Source organism: Ananas comosus, linkage group 9 (assembly GCF_001540865.1).
Source record: "Ananas comosus cultivar F153 linkage group 9, ASM154086v1, whole genome shotgun sequence".
NCBI classification, from domain to species: Eukaryota; Viridiplantae; Streptophyta; class Magnoliopsida; order Poales; family Bromeliaceae; genus Ananas; species Ananas comosus.
In genome coordinates, this window is record NC_033629.1 from 10,813,567 (window position 1) to 10,837,436 (window position 23,870).

The following is a 23,870-nucleotide window of genomic DNA, read 5'->3' on the forward strand; positions in this document are numbered from 1 at the left end:
TTGGCAGAGAGGGGTGACCAAAAAAAATTATAGAAGAAGTAAGAAAAAAAATTAAAGATAAAAAATTATAGAAAAAGAAAGATGAAGACGAAATTGCACCGTTAAAATAAAATTGCACTGTTTTAAAAAATCTTTGCACTATAATGAACATAAGTTGCACTACTTAAGATGTAAACTGCAGCTTTAAGATGAAAATTACACTCTTTAAACGAAAATTGTACTCTTTGGGAGATATTTACACTATTTCTTTTCTTATTGCACTCTTTCAGATATAAACTGCATCAATTAAAATGAAAGTTATACTTTTTAAACGAAGGTTAATTCCACTCTTTGAGATATATTTATACTGTTTTTTCTCTTCTTCTACCCTTTGAGATGTAAACTGTATCCATTTAAGAGATATTTATATTGTTTCTCCTCTTATTGCACTGTTTCTCCTCTTGTTACACTATTTCTACCCTTGTTACACTGTTTCTCCTCTAAAAGTACACCCTTTAAGACTCTATGCATTAATTTTTCGTGACTTGAAGAAGTGTCGAGCACAATTTTATGGATTTCCTTTTACATTTTTTGTACATAAAACTTTTGGTATAATTTGCTTTATAAGAATCTTTTTTCAAGACAAATATACTATGCATTAATTTTTCGCCCCCCTCAAACTTAAATTCTGGTTTCGTCCCGGTTAAAACTTATGCAATGAAAAAACATATAACTGACCTTTCGAATAGTAGTATTCAAATAATACTTCTGTAAAATCTAGTCGGCGATGAGTGCCCTCAATCTTAGTAATTAGAAAGACAAAAGTTTGATAAGTTTGACAAATGAAGAGTCAGAATCAACTTCCACCTGGTACTTTTGAAAATGAGCCAGCATGTTTAAATTAATAATATTTTAAATTACTCTCTTTTTATCAAAAATTGCAATTTTGATTCATGTAATTGGAAGTCTCGACTCGTACACAAACCTCAGAGCAGAATTGAGTTAGAATACTTTTAAAATTATCGAGGTTTTGGTATATACGTTTCATTGCCGATGAGAGGAATTTGAATCAACAATCAAGATTATTAAACATAATCTAAAAAATTTATTTGAACTTTTTAAGAACTAAACTTTGTAAATTTTTTCACTATATGGCTATAGTTTTTTTTTTTTTTGCTAAAAAATATCACCACACAACTACAAATAGCTTTCACCTGCAACAAATTAATTAAGCACATCAACTCTGAAGAAATTATACAGTGAAAAAAAAAAGGATAAAAAAAAAAAAAAAAAAAAAAGAAAAAAAAAACTGTGCAGGATTATTTAGTGGTGTTAACGGGCCGGGCCACTTGCGAGGGGGCCCAAGAAGCCCAACCTTTAAAGATGTAAACAAAGGAAAAAAATCCAGATCCAATATTCCGTGGAGGGATCGCAAATATCCGAATCCAAGTCAAAACCCGATTAGATAATAGTAAGAATTAACAAAAAAAGTAAAAATATTTAAAACTTCAACTATCATCCGTTTTGATGTAACTAACTAATCTTTAAAAAAATTCAATTTTATTACTTAACATTTTCATTCATTTCGATTCTGACTCAAGTGGCGAACCAAATATAATGAGGTAATGAATCATCCTGATTTCATTTTCAGCTTATTCTCATTCCGATTTCGATACTGATTCCGATTTCAAACTAAACACACTTAAATGTAGCTAAAATACATAATTTTTTTTTTGTAAATACTCATTTTTTATTTTTTCTTCTGACTTTTAAAAATGTGAAGTATATGAATATTTTTATATTTACATTGTTAGAGAACGGTATTTAAATATTTTTATATTTAACAAAAATCTATATTTTATCCTTTTAAAATTATAAGTTGATACATTTAATCCCCTTCCGTCAAAATTTCTCACTATTCTATCCATTTCTTATAAGTTATACCAAAATTATTCTTGAAAATAACATAACTATATTAAAATTTTATTTTTTTTATTAATCATTTTGCCATCTCTATTAACACAGTAACCCTCTAGAAATAATTGTAAAACTTTAAAAAGACAAAATATAAATTTTTAAAATAAAAAATTAATATTTATAGAAAAATATTTGTATTTTTAGCCCCAAAACAACAATTCAATGTGTTGATACGAACCCATAATTTTGTGTAGCATATGCATTGTGCATGCGTAACCGGAGCCAACTTGATTGAAGATATAATCTAGATCTGTCCTTGATTTGACATTTGGAAAAAAAAAAAAACAAAACAAATATGTATTAAATATAAATTGGAAATCGAAATTTTATGTACTTAGTGTTGGAGAAAATTCAATAATTTCTCAATTACTTTTATTATTCTTTTATTTATTTAATTTATTTATTATTTAATTTATTATGTTTTAAATTATTAATCGAAGATTTTTGCAGACGTTTTGTTTTGCGCGTCGTGCGCACCGGCTCTCTGCGCACTCCACTCGCACGTTCGCGCGTCCGACGCGCGGACGTTTCGAGAAGAACGTTGGAGGTCCAACGTTCTAATTATGTCATCACATATATGATGAAGTGCAACTGTAGCTCTCCCAGTTGGAAAAAAGGGGGGCAAGAGAGCTTTTGACTGACAGAATAGTTTTCTCAAGAATTAATTTTAATTTTTCCTTTATTAATCTCATCCACTCCATTTAATCGTTTTTATCGCTGGGTGTTGAAAGAGTCTCCGTCAACCTCCCTCACGATCGTGCTCACAGTAGGAGGAATTCCGGTTGTACCTTGGGGCGGTGTTTCCGGTTAATCCCGCACGTAAGGACGGGACCAAGCTTAAGTATTTTGAACCCGTGACTTTGGGCTCAACAAGTTATTAGGATTAGCACGCCACAAATAAGGGAGCCATAGACTCTCTGGGATGCAAGATCCCCTAGGTCGTAGGCAATGCTTAACTTAGCTAATTGGCTACTTATGTGTAAGTTCAAAAAGCGAGGTAAAGTTAAAGGTACTGAAACTAACTGCAATGTAAGAATAATCCAAGGTTTATCCACAGATTTTACTCTTCAAAATATGAGGAGTTTTCTTTTTTGTGATTCATAGCTTGTGCTTCATAAACTGGTCAATTTTTTTTTCTTTTTTTTTTGTTATTATTATTATTATTTTCTTTTTTTGTGTGTGTGTGGAACTTATGAATGGGTCAATTTGGGGAGAACAAGATGGACTTGTGCATCTGAGAAAGAAACAGGGAGAGTTCTCTGCATATGGCAAGCAATGTCCAGTGTCCACAGCTGTGGCATCATCATCATCATCATCATCATCATGGCTAATTCCATGCATGTAGGCATCATCATCATGGCTAATTCCATGCATGTGGGCATCAACTTGCTCCACTGACTCACAAGTTGGATCTTCTTCTTAGGTTCCTCATACAGTGATCCAAATTTTATCATAATGATCGAGTGATGCTTCCGCAGAAGTGCTGTTGACAAATACTAAAGATTTTTTTTTTTTACATCTTTTGGTTTCAAAGCCAAACGATTCGNTTTTTTTGTTTACATCTTTTGGTTTCAAAGCCAAACGATTCGTTTTTGCGGCACCAAATCTTCAGATTTTACTAACTAGCTAGCTTGAGTACAGTTTCTGTGGAAGTGCTGCTCGGGCTAGTTGCTAGTTATATCAGACGAGCTGACGAGTCAGATTTGATTTTCTTATATTATGTTATATTATAGTAGAGTAAAAGCAGAAACTCTAAACTAACTCATTTCAGTCTCCCGTAACTTTTAGACTTTTTTGATTTGTTAAAATTTTGTCAATCACTTTTTGAAGATAAACAAAACTTTGATATTTTTGGACCCCTTTGATAAGATTTTTTTGGGTAGCACTGTCACAAGTGGGAGTAGGTAGGGTGCCACTGAAATGGACTTATAATGATGCCATGGTAATCTACTAGCAAGGAAATGAAAGAGAGATGCTATTGACTTGGTGTGATCACATCAATAAAAAACAGCATGAGAGAATTATTTTGTGCATAGAATAATGGGAAAAATAACTCAAAAAGGATAAGGGGATGTTCGGTTCCTCAGAAAATTCTCAAAACTTATTTTTCAAAAAAAAAAATTATCAAAGATATTTCTTTTCGTAGTTTTTATTTTTCAAATAAAAATTTTAGAAAATGAAAATGAGACTTTTTCCAAAAAATTACTTTTTCTAAGAATTAAATGAGCGGAATATATTTTTTTGGCTAGGAAACTATATTCTAAGATATTTTTTTTTAGAAAACTAAAAACTACCTTGTGTTCCATTAAGGAGGAGTAAAGAGAATCAACGATATATATTTAAAAAATTATTATAAACAAATTCAAAAACTTTCTATCTAATAGTTTGATATTATTTTTACCATCTAATAATTCGAATTATAATAATTTACTATCTTATGATTATTATTTTGATTACTCATCGACATCTTTTATCCAAATGATATAAAAATTGAGATGTAACAATCACATCGCTCAATAACCTATCAAAATAAAACAAAAGATTATGCAATAAAAAAATTCTAAAATATTTTAGTCTATCTATCTACAAAAAATGTTACATTTAAGTACCCACTTTTTTATCTTTTACGATGCTTAAAAACGTCCCAATATATTCCAACGTCACTTTTAGAAGCATCGGTCAAAGCGTCGGCAAATGAAAAGTCACCACGCATATATTGACGTTTATCGCAAGCGTCGGTAAAATATATTATGATACTTTATAGTGTCAGAATTTTTAAAATCTTGACGCTTTAAAACGTCGAAAAATTAAAAATAATAATAAAATTTATTATTATTTAATAAATTGTTTGATATCATATGATGACGCTTTTTGAAGCGTCGGTATTTTTTATATTATAAAAACACTTGGAGACACTTACCCTAAGCATAGTCTAAAAGGCGTCCTTATATTAAATTTTTTTTTTGTAGTATGCATCCGTCACATGCTGGATTTTCACGTTAATTTAACGGTGTATGTAATATAACGATTGGCCAAACTAGAAATGATATATAGGACATTAAAATACTACAATGTATGTTACGAGAAATAAAATAAATAAGGATGTACTTATGGGTAGCAGCCCACTATTTGCGAGCCAGTTCTTGTTCGGCTCAATAATAACTTAAATACATATATTTTATATTTATATAATTTATATAATTTATATTTATATATATAAATAATTAATTATATATATAATATAATTTTTATTATTTAATTTTTACTCCAATCTAAATATAATATCAGATCAATTATAAAAAGGCTCACTATATGTAAAGTTCCAACAATTAGATGAAAATACAATGAATAAAATTTTATAAATTTATTATATATATATATATTATTAATTATTTTAATTTGTTGTTTATAAGTCAGTTGGTGTTCAACTCGTTAATAAGCGAGCCGAACACGAAATGAATTTTTCGGCTTCATACTTTAACAAACCAGATTGATCCCAGCTCGCTTGTGTTTGGCTCATTCATGTCCGATCGTTGACGCTAATCAGTAATTTCAAAAGCTCGAGCTGTTAGAAATACACAACCAATTCATTTAAAGTGTACAGATACTGCGCCCACAGGTCTCAATTGTGACTCGGCCCATCCGAACTCACGCCATTTTGAACATAACTCGACCTATCTAGTCTCACGCCATTTCAAATGTAACTCGGCCCAACTCGGCCTTCCATCATAAGGCAGGACGCTGACCCACTTAGTCCAACAATTCACACCCCCTAGATGTACTAAAGTTTGATATTTAAAATTATCCAAAAAATATATATGAAATGACCAAATTATCCTCGCACTCTCTCTCTCTCTCTCTCTCTCTCTCTCTCTCTCTCTCTCTCTCTATATATATATATATATATATATATATGAAGCCCCATTTCTCTCATCCAAAGTACACAAAACACAAATCTCCCTGCTTCTGCTTTTCCCTGAAGCACTTTTCCCGGCCCCCAAATCTAAATCCTCGGAAATGGCATGTGATAGTACAACAGCAGCAACAAGGACCACTCCACTCCTCATCCTCGTACTCCTTTTCTGCACCGATATCAAAGTATGCGCTGGCATAAGAGTCGGCAGGGGAGTCCAAGCCGGCGCCCAGTTCATCCGGGACTCGTGCCGCGCCACCGAATACCCGGCGCTGTGCCTCCGGACCCTCGCCGCCCACGCGGCGGCCGTCGGGACCAGCCCGCTGCTGCTGGCCCGCGCCTCGACGGCGCGCGGTCGGCATCGTCCGCCGTGTCGGCGATGGCCGCCGGCGGCGGCATGAGCCGGGGGGAGGCGGCCGCCGTGCGCGACTGCGTCGACATGCTGGGGGACGCTGCCGACGAGCTCAGAGAGTCCGCGGAGGAGATGGAGCGCATGAAAGAAGGCCGCGGCAGCGGCACGCAGGAGGCGGAAAGGTTCGAGATCAGTAACGTGCAGACATGGGTGAGCGCCGCGCTCACGAACGACGACACCTGCTTGGAGGGGTTCGGCGGCGATCTCCCAAGCAGTGTCAGTGAATTAGTCCGTAGTCAAGTTGTGAACGTCGCGCAGCTGACTAGTAACGCTTTATTTTTCATCAATAAGTTGGCTTCTTTCGAACCGTAATTTTGATAATGCAGTGGTTAAAAATATTATTTTTATATTACTAACGGTCTAGAAAAATTAAAAATACTTGTAATTTTTTTTCTTTCAATATTTTAAAATTGCAATTGTAGTTTGCCAGCATATTTTTTCCATAACAATTGCAACTGTAATTTAATAATATTAAAAATAAAAAAACTTAAATATTTTATATTTTTTATAATATAAAAATAAAATTTTTAGGCGTCACCGAATTAGGCCAAGTACAGTTAGTGGGGCCCTGAATTCGCGGATGCTCCGAATTTGTAGCACCTTGGTTTGAAGCAAAATACACTCCCTAGGGGGCTTTATAGTTAATTAGTTTATATATATATATATATATATATATATATATTATATATATATATATATATATATATTTGCATTAAAGATGGGAATTTTTACAAATTTCCAATGTATTTATATGTCCCAGTTTGTAAGGAGTGAATGTTGTTGGATGTTGTAGTTTATTCCAAAAAAAAAAAAAGAAAAAAGAAAAGGAAAGTGCTTTATCTAAAATGGTTAATACAAGATTATTTTGATAATATCGAGACTAAAAATATTACTTTTATATTATAAAATATTTATAATTTTTAAAAATATTTTTAATATTTTAAAATTATGATTATAAACGCTACAGGATAAGCATGTGGTGGCTGTTCATAATTGTAACCATATTTTTATTATAGTATTAAAAAAAGATTAAAAGTACTCTTAGGTGAATAAAAAAAGTTTCCCAGTAATATCTCCTTTCCAAGATGAGTTGAACGCATGCTTTGTTAGGAATTGATTTGTGAATAATCCCACATTAAATAATTAAGAAGAGATTAAATAATGAGTCCGGCTACTATGCTATCGGTAGTACGGAGCGCTCCGTGGTACCAAGTTGTTTTCAATGATACGGCTTCCAAATCGACGATCGGCTCCGTTAAACTTGATCTGCACTATTGAAAGTATTTGGAAACTAAATTTCAGATTTTTTCAACATCATTTGACTAGTGATCAAAAGGTCTCAAAATTGACAATTTTAATGGCCGATGTTGTGTGTTTGTGAGTTTAACGGTGTAAAACAATCCAAATGCGATGAAAATTTTATAGAAAATTCTTTTCACTATTTAGAGTAAGATCAGTATATCTCATCTTGAATTTAAATCTTTTATCATCATTTTTCATGAGATTTTTATTTTCAGCTGTTCAATTTTAGATTACTTGTTTGATAGGTAAATGATATCGAAAAATTATGAAATTTAGTTTCTAAATGCTTTCAATAGTGTAGATCAAGTCTAATGGAGCCGATCGTCGATTTGAAAGCCGCATCATCGAAAACAATTTGGTAGCACAGAGCGCTCCGTGCTACTGATAGTATAATAGCCTAGTTCTTAAATAATTATTATTATATAGTGATGGATAATTTTACTCCAGTAGAGAGAAATTTAGCTTCTTTCTCGTTTTATTGTTTCTTTTTTTTCATCTTGGCCCTCTATAGCATGTTATCCAGCTCGTACGTTTTATTAAAAATATAAAGTAACTAGATCTCGAGCTTAGAATCTCATATACCAAGTTTTTTACCATCTGTGATAGAAACAATCACTAAAAATATGGATTGTTAGATATATAAATTGATTAAATTCTCCCTGCGTGTGGTTGTTACAGATGTTGAATCAAGTAGGGTTAGTGAGTTTTAAGGGTGGCAGAACAATTATATGAGAAGTTAGGAAATCGATATGACAGGACATATAATCAGTTTTGAAAGTTCAAATGTGAAATCCTAGAACCTAGGATGCAAATGGATGCAGGATGGTAGAGATCTCATCCCCATCCGTGCCAAATAGGACGATAAGTGAAAGTCAAAAATAAAAAAGATAATAATAATTTGTCTCAAATCTTCATCTCGATCCACAAAAGAAATGGAGAGGAATGTAGGAGACTCTTTTCTTCTTTTGATTTACTCCAATTTGTAAAAATTTTGCTACTGTTCGGGCCTGCCTCGATCCGTCGAGAAAACGGCATTGGAGGCCGGAGACAATTCTCGCCCTTAGATCTGTGTCATTTGCATCATTTAATACGACCTTTAATATTTCATCCAAAGCCATAAATATTCTAGTAATCACATCAATTTTTTTATTTTTACTAAAAACTATTTAAATATTTATCAATCCTAAAATAAGGGGTGTAAGATCTACACCCTTTCTTTGGGTGTACAAAAAGTATTTTTCTTAACGAGCAATGAGTTTTTCATAGAGTAAATTGCACTATATCTACTGAACTTTCAATCAACTTTCAGTTTGGTTCTCGAACTTTAAAATTCTACCATGTGGCCTTTCAATAATTTTCCAATTTATTTGCTAAATTTTCAACAATATATCATTTTGGTCCTTAAATAAAGCATAAACCTAATTCATCTATATGCTCATACACTATAAAGAATTCCCAACTCAATGAGAAATGTGCAGATATGTTGCAAATAGGTAATAATTTGCCCTCCAGTATTAAATGTGCAGAGGACCAAATTAAAACTTTTTTAAGAATCTAAAGATTACACACCATGGAATAGAACAAGACCGAAAGTTTAGGGACTAATGATGCAATTTTTTTTTTTTTTAAGAATGGTAGCAAGTTATCTGTTCACTCATTTTTTAAGAAAAATAAATTCAACTAAAAATATAAAGTAATTAGATTTCGAACTTAAAATTTTGGATATTTATCATCAAATTCTTTACCACCTGCGGTGGGAAACCAAGTAATTTATGGGAAAGATAGAAGGAAGAAAGGGAGAAAACAGCAGATAGATTAAGAAAGAAGCTTCTTCCCCTCTTACTTTGTTTCTTCTTCACAACATGGAATCCCTTTTGTTACACTCTAGGGTAAGGCACTATTTCACAAACCCTTCTCTCTCTCTCTCTCTCTCTCTCTCTCTCTCTCTCTCTCTCTCTTATACTATTACTTGTTCCATGTGTTTGGGCCTCCTCCTATTCTCCTCTTCCATTTTGGGCTTCTGGGTTTTGCTCTCAAGCAGTTTTTATTATGCTTCTGCTCATCTACTCATTGTCATTTTGCAAAAGGTGGTAAATCTTGCTGTCACTGTCACTGTCGCAATGGTAAATGTCTCATCAGAACTTAACATGTACTCTGCGTCATTTGAAAGCGACTTACCAACATTTCAAAATTTTGATTTTGCTCGTCAACCTATTTTAAGTATTTTTCATTTGCATTTTGCATGGGACGTGGTGGAGCCCTTAGATTCGAATTTGAGGATACTCTGAAATAGCGTTGTCGCAAGCCAAGCTCCTGATTCTCAAACAAAATTTTATTATTTGTAATGATGAACTAGGTGCAGATAATAGTTGCTCCATTAAATGAGTCAAATCAAACAGATTGGAAGGTTAAGATATCAAAATCACGATATTCAAATGTTGGGTGGTCATTTCCAAATGACACAAAGTTTTGTATGTTAATCTGAAATTTTCTTTCTTATGAATTAGCTGCATCCAATTTATTAGTTATTCTATTTGCATTGCATTTGTCCCATTATTTAGCCACATTCATGGATTCTATGTAGCTTGTGCTCTATCAAGCAAAGTATTTTGAGGAACTCACATTTCTTTTTCAGATGAGTACTTTTCTTTTTCTCCTTTGCGCAAAGTATGAGATTAGCATTATACTTTTGAGTAAACTTAGATGTTATTTTTCCCAATCTTTTCTCTATTAGTCTATGAATTGTTGGAACATACATTATTGTGAAAGTTTTTGTTGGAATGTATTATTGGAACTTATTCTCAAAGCAATATAGAATGTTGAGATTCAGTTTGTTATTTGCTTTGTGCTGCAGCACACAACTATGCCGCGGCACGGTGAGCCCTGATTTACACAATAGTCATCTAATCATCATGTTTTGTGAATATATATAAACTTTCTTTCAATCTTTTTTTAAAAAAATTGTCTATTTCGCCCGTTTCTCGTTTCCTAAATCCCCTTCTTAGTCATTACACTTACATGACTTTACTAGATAGGCTCAATTGGATGAACTGAAGAAAGAAAATCACGAAGAAACTGTGTTCATGCGTTACTGCGGTAAAAAGAGCCCTGGACTGATAACTATATCAATACTTGCTTTTGGGTTCGACAATCGAGCTGTCGGATGTAATGCACTTCAGAATAGGAGCAGAAGTGTCAATTTACTGAACTTGCCTATCGAGGCTCACTGGGAACTTCCCCAAGTAGAAAAGAAAAAGTCGTTCTTGTCGAAGATGAGCCTTAGGATCAGTCAGAGGAACACATTATCTGATATTTCGCAAGTTGTGCATGATCCAAAAGATGACGAGGCCGTGAAGTCCTTCAGAGAATTGCTTCTCCTGACCGGCCAATTGCCAGAGCAGCACGATGATTATCATACCCTCTTACGGTACAATACTATTTGCTAAGCATCATAAATCTCCTCGAGCGCTATTTTGCAGCTAGGAACTTCTATAGAAGTGCTACTTAAATAGAACCGTCCTTTTTTATTAAAATTCCTGAATAACTACTTGTTATAATAGAAGCAGAAGCTGCAAATTAGAGCTTTTTTCTTGGAGTTCATTTACTGCAAATCATTTCTAGAAACTTCTACTTTTCGGAAAAGAAGTTATTCTAGAAGCCAAGCAAACAAGAACGAAAAATATATAGGCAACAAAGATATTTAGTGTCTAGATTCTTAACATTTTCCTTGAGTCTTCAAACAAGAAGCATTTGGATTTCCTTTTCTTTTTTTTTAATAACTTTTGGATTGCATGTAGATTTCTGCGGATGAGAGCCTTTAATACAGTGAAAGCAAAAGACATGTTTGTAAATATGCTGAAATGGCGTGAAGACTTTGGCGTCGACACAATAACAAAGGTAAAAAGAGATGTGTGACAACAAACTAAAACTTTTTCATAGAAAGGATTTCGAAAGTTTCAACTTTGAAGTACTACTTGTCAAGATTCAATGGTATATAATGCTTGCTGTACATTTTCACAGTTCTCATTAGTAAGCTCTAGTTAGCAAAATTTCAGCTGGCATATCAACTTGTTGTCGAATTTGCAGGATTTTAAGTTCGAGGAGATCGAAGCGGTCAAAAGATGCTACCCGCACGGATATCATGGAGTCGACAGATATGGCAGACCATTATACATTGAAAGGATAGGGTCAGTGGATCTTACGAAACTGTTACAAGTAACTACCGTCGACCGTTACGTAAAGTATCACGTACAGGAGCAAGAGAAAACATTGAATTTGAGATACCCTGCATGCTCGCTTGCGGCTGAGAGACGCATAGCCTCCACAACGACAATAGTCGATGTGAAAGGAGTGGTGAGTAGCGATTTTTCCAGTCTCTTATTAACAAGCTACTCCTTTTCTTCATTTCCTTTTATCTGCACATTTGAAAGCGTTCACTTCGCATCACTACTTGCCGGGTTGATTTTCGGGGCCATCTTTACTTATATATCTTATACGGACCGCATATGCACCCGCGTACTGCATATCTTGTGACTCTCTTTTAAGTATTTTTGCATAGGGCATGAATAACTTCTCGAAACCTGCTCGAGAGCTGTTCATCGAAATTCAAAAGATCGACAGCAATTACTATCCAGAGGTACACACAAAAGTGGTTTCAATTATCAAGTCTGCCGCTTTGGCAAACTGCAGAGACAGATGTGTGATTTTGTCCAATTGCAGACTCTCAATCAACTGTACGTAATCAACGCCGGCAGCGGGTTTAAAGCTCTGTGGAAAGTTCTACACGCTTTCTTGGAGGCACGGACACTGTCGAAGATAAAGGTTCTTCTATCTTTCTTCTGTACTCTATCATCCTAAAATCTGATTTTTGTTGCAACTTACTAGTTTGAAATTATCAGGTTCTGGGTTCTAATTACCAAAGTACTCTTTTCGAAGCCGTAGATCCGAGGTAACAAAGTAGCTGCTCAGGATTTGAAGGAATGCTTAGGTAGTTTGCTGCTGATAGAGGAATTTCATGCACTTGTACAGTAATTTGCCGGAGTTTCTGGGCGGAACTTGCAAATGTTCTGAATATGGAGGATGCCTGCTGAAAGATAAGGGGCCTTGGACTAACCCAGATATTATTAGCATTTTGCAGGTAAAATAGAGTTGGTTTTACAATTACTCAGATTCCTAAACTATTGTGCTTTCAAATATTGTTACCGATCAGTAAATTTAACTAAATAAATAAGTATTTTTCTGGTTTCAATTATCCGCGTGCCTACTCCCTAATCTGATGAATATTTTAAGTTCAGGTATCACAATTCTATTGAATCCTAGATGAGTTTGTTTGAGTTATTCTGCTTTCATGTGGCTGATGATGTTAAGAAAATTAATGGAAATAATGCAGATTGTACAGTTATCTGGAAGAAAAAAAAATAGTGCAAAGGTTTCTGATGCAATTTCTTTTTCTATTTGCAAGGTTTTAGGAGGTTCCTAGAATAATTTCATTTAAGTAAAAGATAAGTACAGGTAGCGTCGCATTGAATGCGAAAGCTAGACTACAGTGGCTAGCTACAATGGAAGACTGAACTTGATACCCCGCCAACTACGAAGAGAAGTAAGATGAAAAAAGTGCGGCAAATTAGTCAATTTTCCTTGGACTAAATCTCCTTTGGAGCTCCATTTGATTGGAGTGCGAAATGCCTTTCTTCGCACTTTGTTTTTGTGTTTTTGGGTTCTTCATGGACCCTCTCCCTTGTTGCAGCTGCTCTCTATAATCTATTTCAGTAGAGTTCTTGTTCTTTCTTCTTTTTTTTTTGTTCAATTTGGTTTTTTTCCTTCAATGTTTAAGTACTTGAATTTTCAATTAATTTGCAGGAATCTACTGATAGACAACTCAGGCCCAGAAACAACAGAGCAGTCAGCATGACATTAAAAGAGACGGAGATGCCTGAGATTGTAATCTTCCTCCTTGAAGCTTATTATCATATCCTTTCAAGTTAAAGTCACTAAAAATTTTGTAGGATAAGCTTGATTTTATCTCCTTGACATTTTCTACATCAATTAAGTCGAAGGTCTCAGCCTATTTTACATTGATTTATCCAAAAGTTCGATCGGCTATTTTGTATAATCATATACACAATCATCACAGGCTCAGTGACAAATATCTGCTTCCAAAAGTAGTAATATAAGTGTTAAGATCGATTTCGTCGATGGTAAATTCATCTTTACTGAATCAAGTATCTCATGCTTCGTATAGTTTAAGCTTGCTCAACATCTATATTCTTGTTAACTGTCTTGATCCAGGAAGTTCATGGTCCCCCAAAGAGTATGCGAACAAATTATGCTAAGGAGGATATTTCGAAGAAGATTTTAGAACTGGAAAGTTGGCTTGCAGACACCAAACAAGTGAGCGGGAAATCGCTTTTACGTATATCCATTCAACATTTTTTTTTTTTTTTTTTCGTACATATATCCCTCGATATTTTGAATGTCTGTTTATACGCCTCGAAAGTACGAGGAAGTGATGTATTGAACTTCCGTTTTCGTTCTCTCAGGTGTTGCACAAACTTGTAACAAAGCAGCAAGAACTTGCAGATCACATACAACAGTTAAAGCAACTAGCCTCAGTAAGATATTTACACCAAAGTTAACATTTTCAGTATTTTGCATTAATAAGTTGGTAATGTAACCTCTTCAGCAATTCTTTCTACAGGATTGAATCACAGTTCTGATGACAGCAAATGGTGGACATATGAAGTAAGAAGTAAGCATGCGATGAAATTCGAGGAATATCGTGTATATATATATATATATATGCAATTATTGCCTTTTCTTTTATTTTCCATTTTTTATTCCCTGGATTTTTTTTTTTTAAAAAAAAAATTTTATGAAAAGAAGTTCCTTCTAATAGATAATGGTCTACAATTTTACATTCTACATGCATTCCCTCTGAGCACTGGTCTTAAACATGAAATTTTCAGCAACATGCCAGTTTGGTTATGTAAAGTTAGTTTCTGTTGAATGCAAAAAAACACATAAACTTGGTCAGTAACTAGTTTAGTTTCTTCTCACCCTACCACTCATTTGACCCACGAAATAAATAAAAGGCTGGAGATCAAATCCCGTAAATATGCACGTACAGATTTTGATCCCCCTACCTCCAAAATGCCCCATGAGAGTAAGAACTACTACTTGAAGAAGCAGTTGTAATGACTTGACCCGCTAGCAATAATAATTCGCTAGGCCCAATCTATTGACCTAAAATACTTAAGCTCAGTTATTTTTACTAGAGTGTGTGGTCTATTATATTCCGAATCAAAACTCTTTTCCCATCTGATATGGGAGTATTATTTAACAAATGAGTAATGTTATGTTTATAACAAGTTTTACAAATGTCTACAAACTCATGGATGAACTCTGAAATGAGCCACCTAAGCTAATCTAGATGTTAGTAAAATTTGCTTGTAAAATGTAAGCATACAAAAAATTACTCCTAAAATCTAACTATAACCATAATGAGATAGAATTGCCAACAACTATTATATGCTGCAGTTATACCTGTTCACCTCTAAATGAAAAGGAAATTAAAAGAAACAAAGGGATAAGGGTTCTACTCTTATCATCCAGCAATGTAGAGTTGAGTTATTAGTTGTTAAAATTATTTCTGGATTATTTTCTATTAGATTGAGAATTTGAGCCCCTACCATTCAGGGTTCAATTTCTACCATTTACTAGGTCAAATAGTCAATGTTAAATTATATAAAATAACTATTTTTTCAAAAGCTTAAGCTAGCAGAAAATAGTATTTTTATATTTAACACTCTCCCTTGTGTTTGGGCTTGAGACTTTTTGATAAACGCATGACGTGGGCTTGTATTAAATAGAAGAAAATCAATTACGCCCGGGAATATCGTGGGACTCAAACTGAAGACCTTATGCTATAATACCACATTAAAGAACATGAAATAATTGTTATTCTATAAAAGCTTTAGCTAGTGAAGGATGATATTTTTTTTATTTTTCTTTATATTTAACAGTTACATTAGATTTCAATAGATTAAATCCTCATCTCTCATGTCGCATGTTATCCATTTGCCCCCAAAATATAGTTATTTTTGTTGGTGATCAAATTTCATTTAACATAATATTTTAATGACACCAACCATGTTAGTTGATCTGAAAGTAATCAAGGTTTGGTCAGATGCTTTGTCAAATGGAGACCACAAAAATGGCTTCATCTCAACTGCCCAACTACTTAGGACACATGGCAAGGACTTCTTGACTTTGGGTCTTAAGCAAAGAATCTCCTATCTTGTCCAATAATAATTTGTAAATTACTATAGATTTTTTTTTATTGTTGTGGAATATTGCAAGGAACCTAAAGCTTAGTTTTATACGAGATTTTATGACTTGTTATAATAAAGGCTTTTTATATTCCGATACTTTAACAAATTGACTGTAAAGTTAACTTATGTCATATTTGGCTCGATTGGCGCTTATGCAGAAGCACTATTTGAGTAGAGCTGTATGAAGCACTAATAAAATTTTCAACAAAATTTTACCTGAAACTTCTCATGCTAGCAGATTTTAATCTTGGGGGCAGCGGAACAAAAGGTTCGATCTATTTGTTCACCGTATGTCCAATTTCTATAAGCTTTTATTTTCTACAGTAGAGTAACTCTTCGAAAATCCAGCTAAATGGAAACCAAATCATTTAAAAAGCAATTGAATCCAAGAAAGTAAATATGCAATGAATGTTTCAAACTTAACATAACATTAGCATGTATTTGATCTTTCAAACTATCCATAGATGTGAAAACAGTTTGCAATGCTTATTCCCCATGCCCCCATCATCTCTCCCCCCTTCTTATTCCTTCCTACCTATCCCTTTTTCCTAACTACCAAACTGCCAACTTCAAAGACTAGTTCATTTCTTACATGGAGACCTCACAAGCATCAACTCTCATCAACTCTATAGCAAAAACTTCTCGTATCGGTGGTCGTCAGAGAACGTCGAGCCGCTCCTCGACTCATTCGACATGGACGAAGAACTCGGTTTGGTGAAGGGTGCCAACTTTAGCTTCACTAGTCCATGCTTCCATTCTCCTGAAGTTGTATTTGCAGACCAAATTTTCTCTAATGGTTTCCTTCTTCCACTTCACCTCATTAGTCGACAAAAGATCGAATCGATTCACAACCCTTTTGATTCGTTAGACTCGTCTAAACCGCTTCTTTCTAATTTCATTCGATCCTCATCGCAAAACTCTTCCCCTATCTTAAATTCATCTCAAAGTGTTCCGATTTCGGTAAGCTCAAACACGTCGAAAAGCGAGAGTTCGAAGAGTGCGAAGTTCAAGTCATCGTTGGCGAGGATTTGGAGGAGATCGACGAAGAAGTTCCTGCATAAGTACGCGAGTTTTCTCAAACCGTTGTATGTTAAGGTGAAGGAGATGCGGTTAAGCTCGTCGAAGAAGTCAAGCAACCGAACGAGTTCGTCGAGGACGAGCAATGCATCTGTGAGCATGGAATGGTGCAGCGAGAGTGCCGATAATGCTGTTCATGAAGCAATTCTACACTGCAAGAAGTCATTTGTAAGTAGATCAAGATGTTCTTTTCCTAATTTTTTCACATTAATGGACAAGTGTAACATTTTATTCTCCTTTTTTTTTAACTAAATTGGTTATGATTCTTGTTTTGAATTCAGCTAGGGGGAGAAGAACTAACGGAGAAATTCTGAACCAAGTTAAGGGAGAAAAGAAGAACCATTGATGAAGACTTTGCTAGAGATATTCTCTGTGTTGTTGGCTTTGCTAAACTTAATGTAAATTTTTAGCTATTCAGAAAAGTAAAATGTTGTAAATACTACCTAAACAACAATGTAGTATTAAGTAGTGACTTAAATTTCAGTTCTCCAGTGACAATCTAATTTTTTTTCGGAATAAGAGCCCCCAATATGCGAATATAAAATAGAGGGAAAAAAAAGAAAAGAAAAGAAAAGGAAAGAAAAAACACTACAACAAAATTGCCTTTTAGCGACAATTATCTCATAGATTAGCGGCGATTATAATCGCCGCTACTCTCTCTACCGGCAATTGTAATAATTGTCACTATAAATGGAATCGGTAAAAGTCTAGCGGCAATTATATTAGCGGCTGGTAAAAAGTAAAATAATTGTCACTAAAGATTACTCTATACCGGCAATTATAAAAGCCACTAAAAACAAAATACATTTGCCCATAAAATATGTAACATTAATCACAAATGCCAACAAAAATAAGGTAAATAGCCACTAAATATAAAAAATATTAAATCATCATTAAAAGTCATATATCCAATTAATCACTATAAAAATTTCAAAAAATAATGCATAGACAATGAAAATTAAAAACCCAACATTTCATGAATATCAAATAAGCTGAATAAGCTGAATATAAAAGCCTATTACATTCTCAAAAGTGTTGCGAGTACAAGTAAATGTCAAAATCAATTTTTATCACAAAATAAATGTCAATCAAACATTAGATAGCTAAAAAAAATTCGAATTACAAGAAGACTAATATGTAATTAAAAAGTTTTATAGATGAAAAGAAAGTTCTATGCGCTCCAACAGAGAAGTTCAAACTACCGTTCACGAAGACTCATCCTTAAAGAGTGAAGATTCCAATAAAAAAGATTCATAAGCTTAAGAAAAATAATCTGCAAGAAAAATATATAAAAATAACAGTTAAAAAATTATTAACAAATATGCTAAGAAAATATATTTAGAAGATACAAAAAATTCTATATTACCATGTCAATAAAACCGAGGTGTACAAAAGAGAACTAGAGCATCCTGCATGTTGTGCAACTTTGTCATAACGAGCACTCGAATCATCAAGAAGTTATTTTACAGCCATATAAGGAAAACAACCTACAACAATATCTTCTATAAAATTAATGCCACAAAAGCTAAAGCGCATTTTCTCAATGCATTAGTTACAACAAATAAAAAAATAATTGATAATAAATAAAAGGAAAAAGGTTGTTAAAAAGGAACGGAAAGAACTCTAATAACTTTCAGGCATCTCAAATTCACCAAAGGCGATTCTCAATGACAGCAGAAATGATATCCTTTAAAATCTCCTGTGGAAACCAAAAACCACAGTGAGAACAAATGCTTAATAACGTAATCAAAGTAAAAGGAGGAAAAAAACGAAGAAATTTTGATCAAATGAAAAGGCTTATGTAATCAAAGATAAGGAGCACTTAAATTCTAGGTGAAATGCTAATTCAAATCGGTAACTTGTATTCAAAGTTAAAACACGAGACAGAATCCATAAAAGATTTAAACATCTCCAGGTCTTTTCAATATGTTACCTGAGAGTGATCTTTTAGACCAAGAGACAGAATCAATGCCCTCGACGAACCGCAATGGCTGCAACATATAGATTGGAAGTATGGTATTACAATCCACAGAATATAACTCACCAATTTCTATAAAATTTAAATTCTAGCGCAATCCAGTTTCTTATATACCTATTCTTTAGAATTATTTCCCAGATGACAATAGACATGACATAATCTGATGGAATTATTGACAATACGCAGCGACAACAGAGTGAATTTGCCAAACATATTTGCAGATTATGAATTAGTCATTCAACATACTGAAAGGAAATCAAAATCAAAACTCTATTATAAGAAAATTCAAATAATCTAGAACTATCTAAAATACCTGGTTGTATGAGACAAAAGTAAAAAATTTAGGCCCCTATAAGGCAGCACTTCTGATTTCTTTAAAGCATGAAGTGAAGAAATTAGCATAACTCGAACTAACAAATTCATTGACTAAGTTCAACTGATAGAAAGCTCTTATTTCAAAATATCAAATATCCATATCTACCACGGAGAGAGGTAAAAATACCTCATATGTTCAATCATCTGCCTTGCACATGCAACTAGAAGTGGCTGCAACCATCACATTTGGACTCAAGATCAGTATCCATTAGGAAAAGAAAGACCAAACTAGAGAATAGATGTGTTGTATTTGCCTCATCTCTCTTGCCAAATATCACAGAAACATTAAAAGTTGGATCTAGTGATACACCTTCCTCCTTCCTATCATCAGAAAAATTAAATCTTCAATCAGCAGTATAGTCAAACAGAAGAGGAAAATAATTTGCTATGGCCTCACAAAATAAGGCCTGATCAATATTATAAATTTGATCAACACATCGGTATTAGACACACTGGCCCTAAAATTTTCTCAGCTCTTATTATATAGCATTACTGAAACTAAAACACTTGTGCTTAAGTAACTATTGATTTGCCAATTTGCTTTCTATTCCATTGCTGATAAGTCAACGACCATGGTGAACCTTAAGTTTAAATGTCTTTTTGCAGTAAAATACCATTCCAACTAGAAAATGAAATGGCAAGCAAAATCTTGAAGGTTTAAAAGGCTTGCTGTTATCTCCATATGAAGACACCTCAACCAAAAAGACATGCTTAGAAGCCCATAATTATGCCTATTTGATAGGTTCTGCCCATACTACCAATCAACTAAATACACTATGTATTACATTTAGTGCACCAAAATTCAAATATAAAAATTTATTTCAGTCATCCTACCTCAGTTTAAGCAAAGATAAGTCCAAAATATGTTTTTTTTTTTTTAACAGTGTCAAACTGCCGATAACATAGTGACTAAATAGAAGATGCACATGCACATAAAAGGTTGTGATCAAAGAATCTGTGAATGCATAGTTGAAACAGCATACAGGAAAAAGGAAAACACAGACCTAGCATGCAGTATGGTACCCATAGATCCTATTTGAGTCACCATGACCTGAAAGAATATTTTCATGTAAACATGTCCATATTAAAAGCTATAGAGCTGAGTATGAGATGCAACTCACCAGAAAACTATCTGTATACTTGCTGATTATGATGTCCGTCTTAGTTCCCTACAATGCCAAACACATAATGCTATGAAGAGATTCTCATGTCACCTTGCATGCACAAAAGTTTATATATAAATTCCATCACGCTAACATCTCCACAGCCCTAGGCTCAAATTGGTGCATGCTTTGTCCTTGTTTGATGATAGGGAAAGGAGGTAACAACAATTCAGGCTGAAGTACGCAAAAATTTTGAATAGAAAAATTTGCTAGGAAGAGGAATGGTTATGCTAACAGCAATTCAGACGGGAAGGAAGCAAAAAAGTTGAACGAAGGAGGCACAGGGTTTAGTAGGAAATGCCAAGCGAGCTGAGAGAACATTCCGCAATACATAATATGCTAGCTTCTAATAAAAAAAATGCATAATAATGAACTTAGGCTATTCAACAAACACATGCAGTAGTTATATTGGAGTGTATATCATTGACAGCCATAATCTGTAACCAGTCTGCTACGTCACCAGAATTAATTGGTCGCAATAACTGCTTATTTTAGCACAATACTCTTAAACCACATGGCCTGGTAGAATAAGATGGCAAATAAACATTTCAAGCATGTTTTCGTCAATGACTTAAACCAAGAAATAACCATGCACTCTGTTACATGTTCGTCAAACCCATTAAGTTGTCAAAAACAAAACTACATCATGATTATATATGAATGAATCATGCAAATCTGGTGCTGTTAGGTACATGCCATGCCAATCAGTTGTAAATACAAGGTTATACAAGGTTACACTACGTTAAATACATTATACATATTAAGTCCAATTATACTAAAAGTTAGTTCAGAGAGCGAGAGAGAGACCTTGATATCTAAGGATATCGACTTCTCTGTAACAGGAAACTGAGTAGGGTGAGGATTATTTGAGGCCATCTCCGTTTATCCGAGAAAATGTTAGGTCCAACCTAATATGATTTCCGAAAAACATTAGTAAATTAATGTAAAAAGAAAAAAAAAGAAAATATAGTAAAAAGACATAAATAAATACTCATGATATTTATAATTTTTACTTATATTCCCTCATTATAATGAACTCGTACTCTTACTAGATCATAATAACTACAGCACATAATTTCGAACATGCTAATTAACAGCTCCGACGATCTCTCATGCAGAGCACTTACACTCTGGATTTTACGCTCGTAAGATGTTTGTTGAATTGCCCCAAACATAACATATGAATATATGATTATATAGAAATTTTACCTTTCTCTTTTTTTATATGCGGTGAATATGAAGAGCGTCCAATTGATGATCGAAGCAGGTTTCTACCTGGTAGCTACGAATTTCTGAATTGACTTCAATTAGGGTTTATGTCACCAAAAAATATACATACATATATATATAACTATATATGAACTTACACAATAAGTAATTCCCTCTCTACCTCTGAATATCGAAATCAAAAGAATAATACTTTGTGATTATTCAGATCTGCATATGAGAACCATATTTTATTTTGTTATGCTTTGAATTTTCGTACCTGGAATGGCACGAGGCGCGGTGGCGGAGGAGGGTGTGGGGCGCCCCGTGAAAGGGGTTTGATTTTACGCCCTTCTCCGCCGCCGAGAGCTCCTCCGCCGGAGACGACGACGACGCCGCCGCCGCCGCCGCTGCCGATAGGGATCCGAGCTTAGAGAGGGAGGAGAGAGGAGAGGTGAAGGAGAGGGGGAGAGCTCGAGCTCGCGCGGGATGGGGGAGAGGTTGGGTGCAAATAGAGTAATAGACTGAGATTTAGTGTTCTAAAAATGAAACCAAATAGTTTTCCTCTATCTGAGCCGACACATCAGCAGTAGAAAGTAGAGAGATGAAACCAATGATCAAATAAATAAAGGAAAACTTCAAATACCCCTTGGGGTTTCGTATTTTTTCACTTTAATATCCTGTAGTTTCAAGTGTATCAAGTTAGTACCATGTGATTTCGCACTTTTTCATTTTAGTACCCTGTGATTTCAAGTATATCAAGGTAGTTTCATATGGTTTTATTTTTGTATCAAGTTAGTACTCCGTGGTTTTAATTTTCTCCTTTTGTTATCCATTTCGGGGTATATAATTTAACGAAATATTAAACCATAGGATACTAAAGTGAGAAAGTGTGAAACCATAGGGTACTAACTTGATACACTTGAAATCACAGGATATTAAAGTGAGAAAGTGCAAAACTATAGGGTACTAACTTGATACACTTAAAACCACAAGGTATGAAAGTGAGAAAGTGCGAAACCACAGCGGGCTATTTGAAGTTTCCGCAATAAATAATCAAGCAATTGATGCACATCCTTGACCTACAGTGGAGCAAAAGATGGAGCCCTAAATTTTGCAGCTAAATTAAAGCTGCAAAAGTCGAAGAAGTATCACATCTTTCTAGAAAAGAAAGGAAAAAAAAAAATAATAATGAAAGACTAAATTACACTTTTGGCCCTCAAAACTGTGAGGTACGGGACACCGTAGTCCCCATATTTCAATTTATTATAATTTTCTGTTCAAGTTTTTTAAACTGTTGCAATTAAATTTCACAATCTAATTTAGTTGACTACATATTTATGTGTTACTAATTTAAAAGTGATGTAGTAATACTATAATTGATGAAGTGACAATAATTAGGGCTTTTCTTGCAGATAGCCCCCTTACAAATTTTTTTTTTAAAATTGGCCCTGTCAAAAATTTATTTATAAAAATGGCCCTGGCCCCACCACGCAAGCGCCACGTCAGCGCCACGCAGGCAGGGCTGGGCCAGATGGTTAAGTTGAACACGGTGAACCATTCACCGTGTTCAATACAAAACTTTGTATTGAACACGGTGAATGGTTCACCGTATCCAATACAAAATAGCTAAGATCAAAATATTTGTATTAGACACGGTGAATCATTCACCGTGTCCAATACAAATAATTGGACACGGTGAATGGTTCACTGTGTCTAATACAAATACCTCCAACTTAGTCATTGTTGGGGTATTTGTATTGGACACGGTGAACCATTCACCGTGTCCAATACAAAAATCTTATATTGAACATGGTGAATGGTTCACCGTGTTCAACTTAAACAACTGGGCCCGCGCTGCTCGCGTGGCGCTGACGTGGCGCTGGCGTGGCAGGGGCATGGCCATTTTTGCAAATAATTTTTGGACGGGGTTATTTTTGCAAATAAAATTTGTCAGGGGGCTATTTGCAAAAAAAGCCCCAATAATTAATATGTCGCATTACTTTTATAGCAGCAACACTTTATTATTTAGTCAACTAAAACCTAATTTGATAATGTGGTGGCTAAAAGTATTATTTTTATACTATAAAAAGCCTAAAAATTTTAAAAGCGTTAATCTTTCCTTCTTTTATATTATAAAATTACAGTTATAACCCAC

General features: G+C 34.2%; 4 protein-coding genes across 9 annotated transcripts; 3 read left to right on the forward strand and 1 right to left on the reverse strand.

Annotated features, from left to right (window-relative positions):
* LOC109714782 (21 kDa protein-like) lies at window positions 6,249-6,593 on the forward strand. Its single transcript, XM_020239491.1, has one exon. The coding sequence runs from the start codon at window positions 6,249-6,251 to the stop codon at window positions 6,591-6,593; it is 345 nt and encodes a 114-aa protein (XP_020095080.1).
* Window positions 10,524-14,596, forward strand: LOC109715644 (phosphatidylinositol/phosphatidylcholine transfer protein SFH11-like). Of its 2 annotated transcripts, none has more exons than XM_020240756.1 (11): window positions 10,524-11,010; window positions 11,381-11,480; window positions 11,670-11,936; window positions 12,142-12,219; window positions 12,303-12,404; window positions 12,482-12,531; window positions 12,612-12,720; window positions 13,443-13,523; window positions 13,872-13,995; window positions 14,123-14,194; window positions 14,281-14,596. In XM_020240756.1, exons 1-11 carry the CDS (start codon window positions 10,667-10,669, stop codon window positions 14,586-14,588), a joined length of 1,635 nt encoding a protein of 544 aa, XP_020096345.1. In that variant the 5' UTR covers window positions 10,524-10,666; the 3' UTR covers window positions 14,589-14,596. The 2 variants fall into 2 exon arrangements, with proteins under 2 accessions (XP_020096345.1, XP_020096346.1); XM_020240757.1 differs by having other exon boundaries at window positions 13,872-13,973; window positions 14,281-14,372.
* On the forward strand, window positions 16,352-17,926 carry LOC109715728 (probable membrane-associated kinase regulator 6). The gene is made up of 2 exons (XM_020240860.1): window positions 16,352-17,158; window positions 17,272-17,926. The coding sequence occupies exons 1-2, from the start codon at window positions 16,607-16,609 to the stop codon at window positions 17,302-17,304; spliced, it is 585 nt and encodes a 194-aa protein (XP_020096449.1). The 5' UTR covers window positions 16,352-16,606; the 3' UTR covers window positions 17,305-17,926.
* Window positions 18,337-22,233, reverse strand: LOC109715729. 5 transcript variants are annotated; one of them, XM_020240861.1, is made up of 9 exons: window positions 21,993-22,233; window positions 21,716-21,798; window positions 21,314-21,414; window positions 20,465-20,512; window positions 20,348-20,394; window positions 19,598-19,664; window positions 19,471-19,514; window positions 18,924-18,981; window positions 18,337-18,689 (listed from the first exon to the last, which is right to left on the reverse strand). In XM_020240861.1, the coding sequence occupies exons 3-9, from the start codon at window positions 21,380-21,382 to the stop codon at window positions 18,639-18,641; spliced, it is 384 nt and encodes a 127-aa protein (XP_020096450.1). In that variant the 5' UTR covers window positions 21,383-21,414; window positions 21,716-21,798; window positions 21,993-22,233; the 3' UTR covers window positions 18,337-18,638. The 5 variants fall into 5 exon arrangements, with proteins under 5 accessions (XP_020096450.1, XP_020096453.1, XP_020096452.1 ...); XM_020240864.1 differs by having other exon boundaries at window positions 21,314-21,416; window positions 21,720-21,788; window positions 21,993-22,148; XM_020240863.1 differs by having other exon boundaries at window positions 21,716-21,788; window positions 21,993-22,148.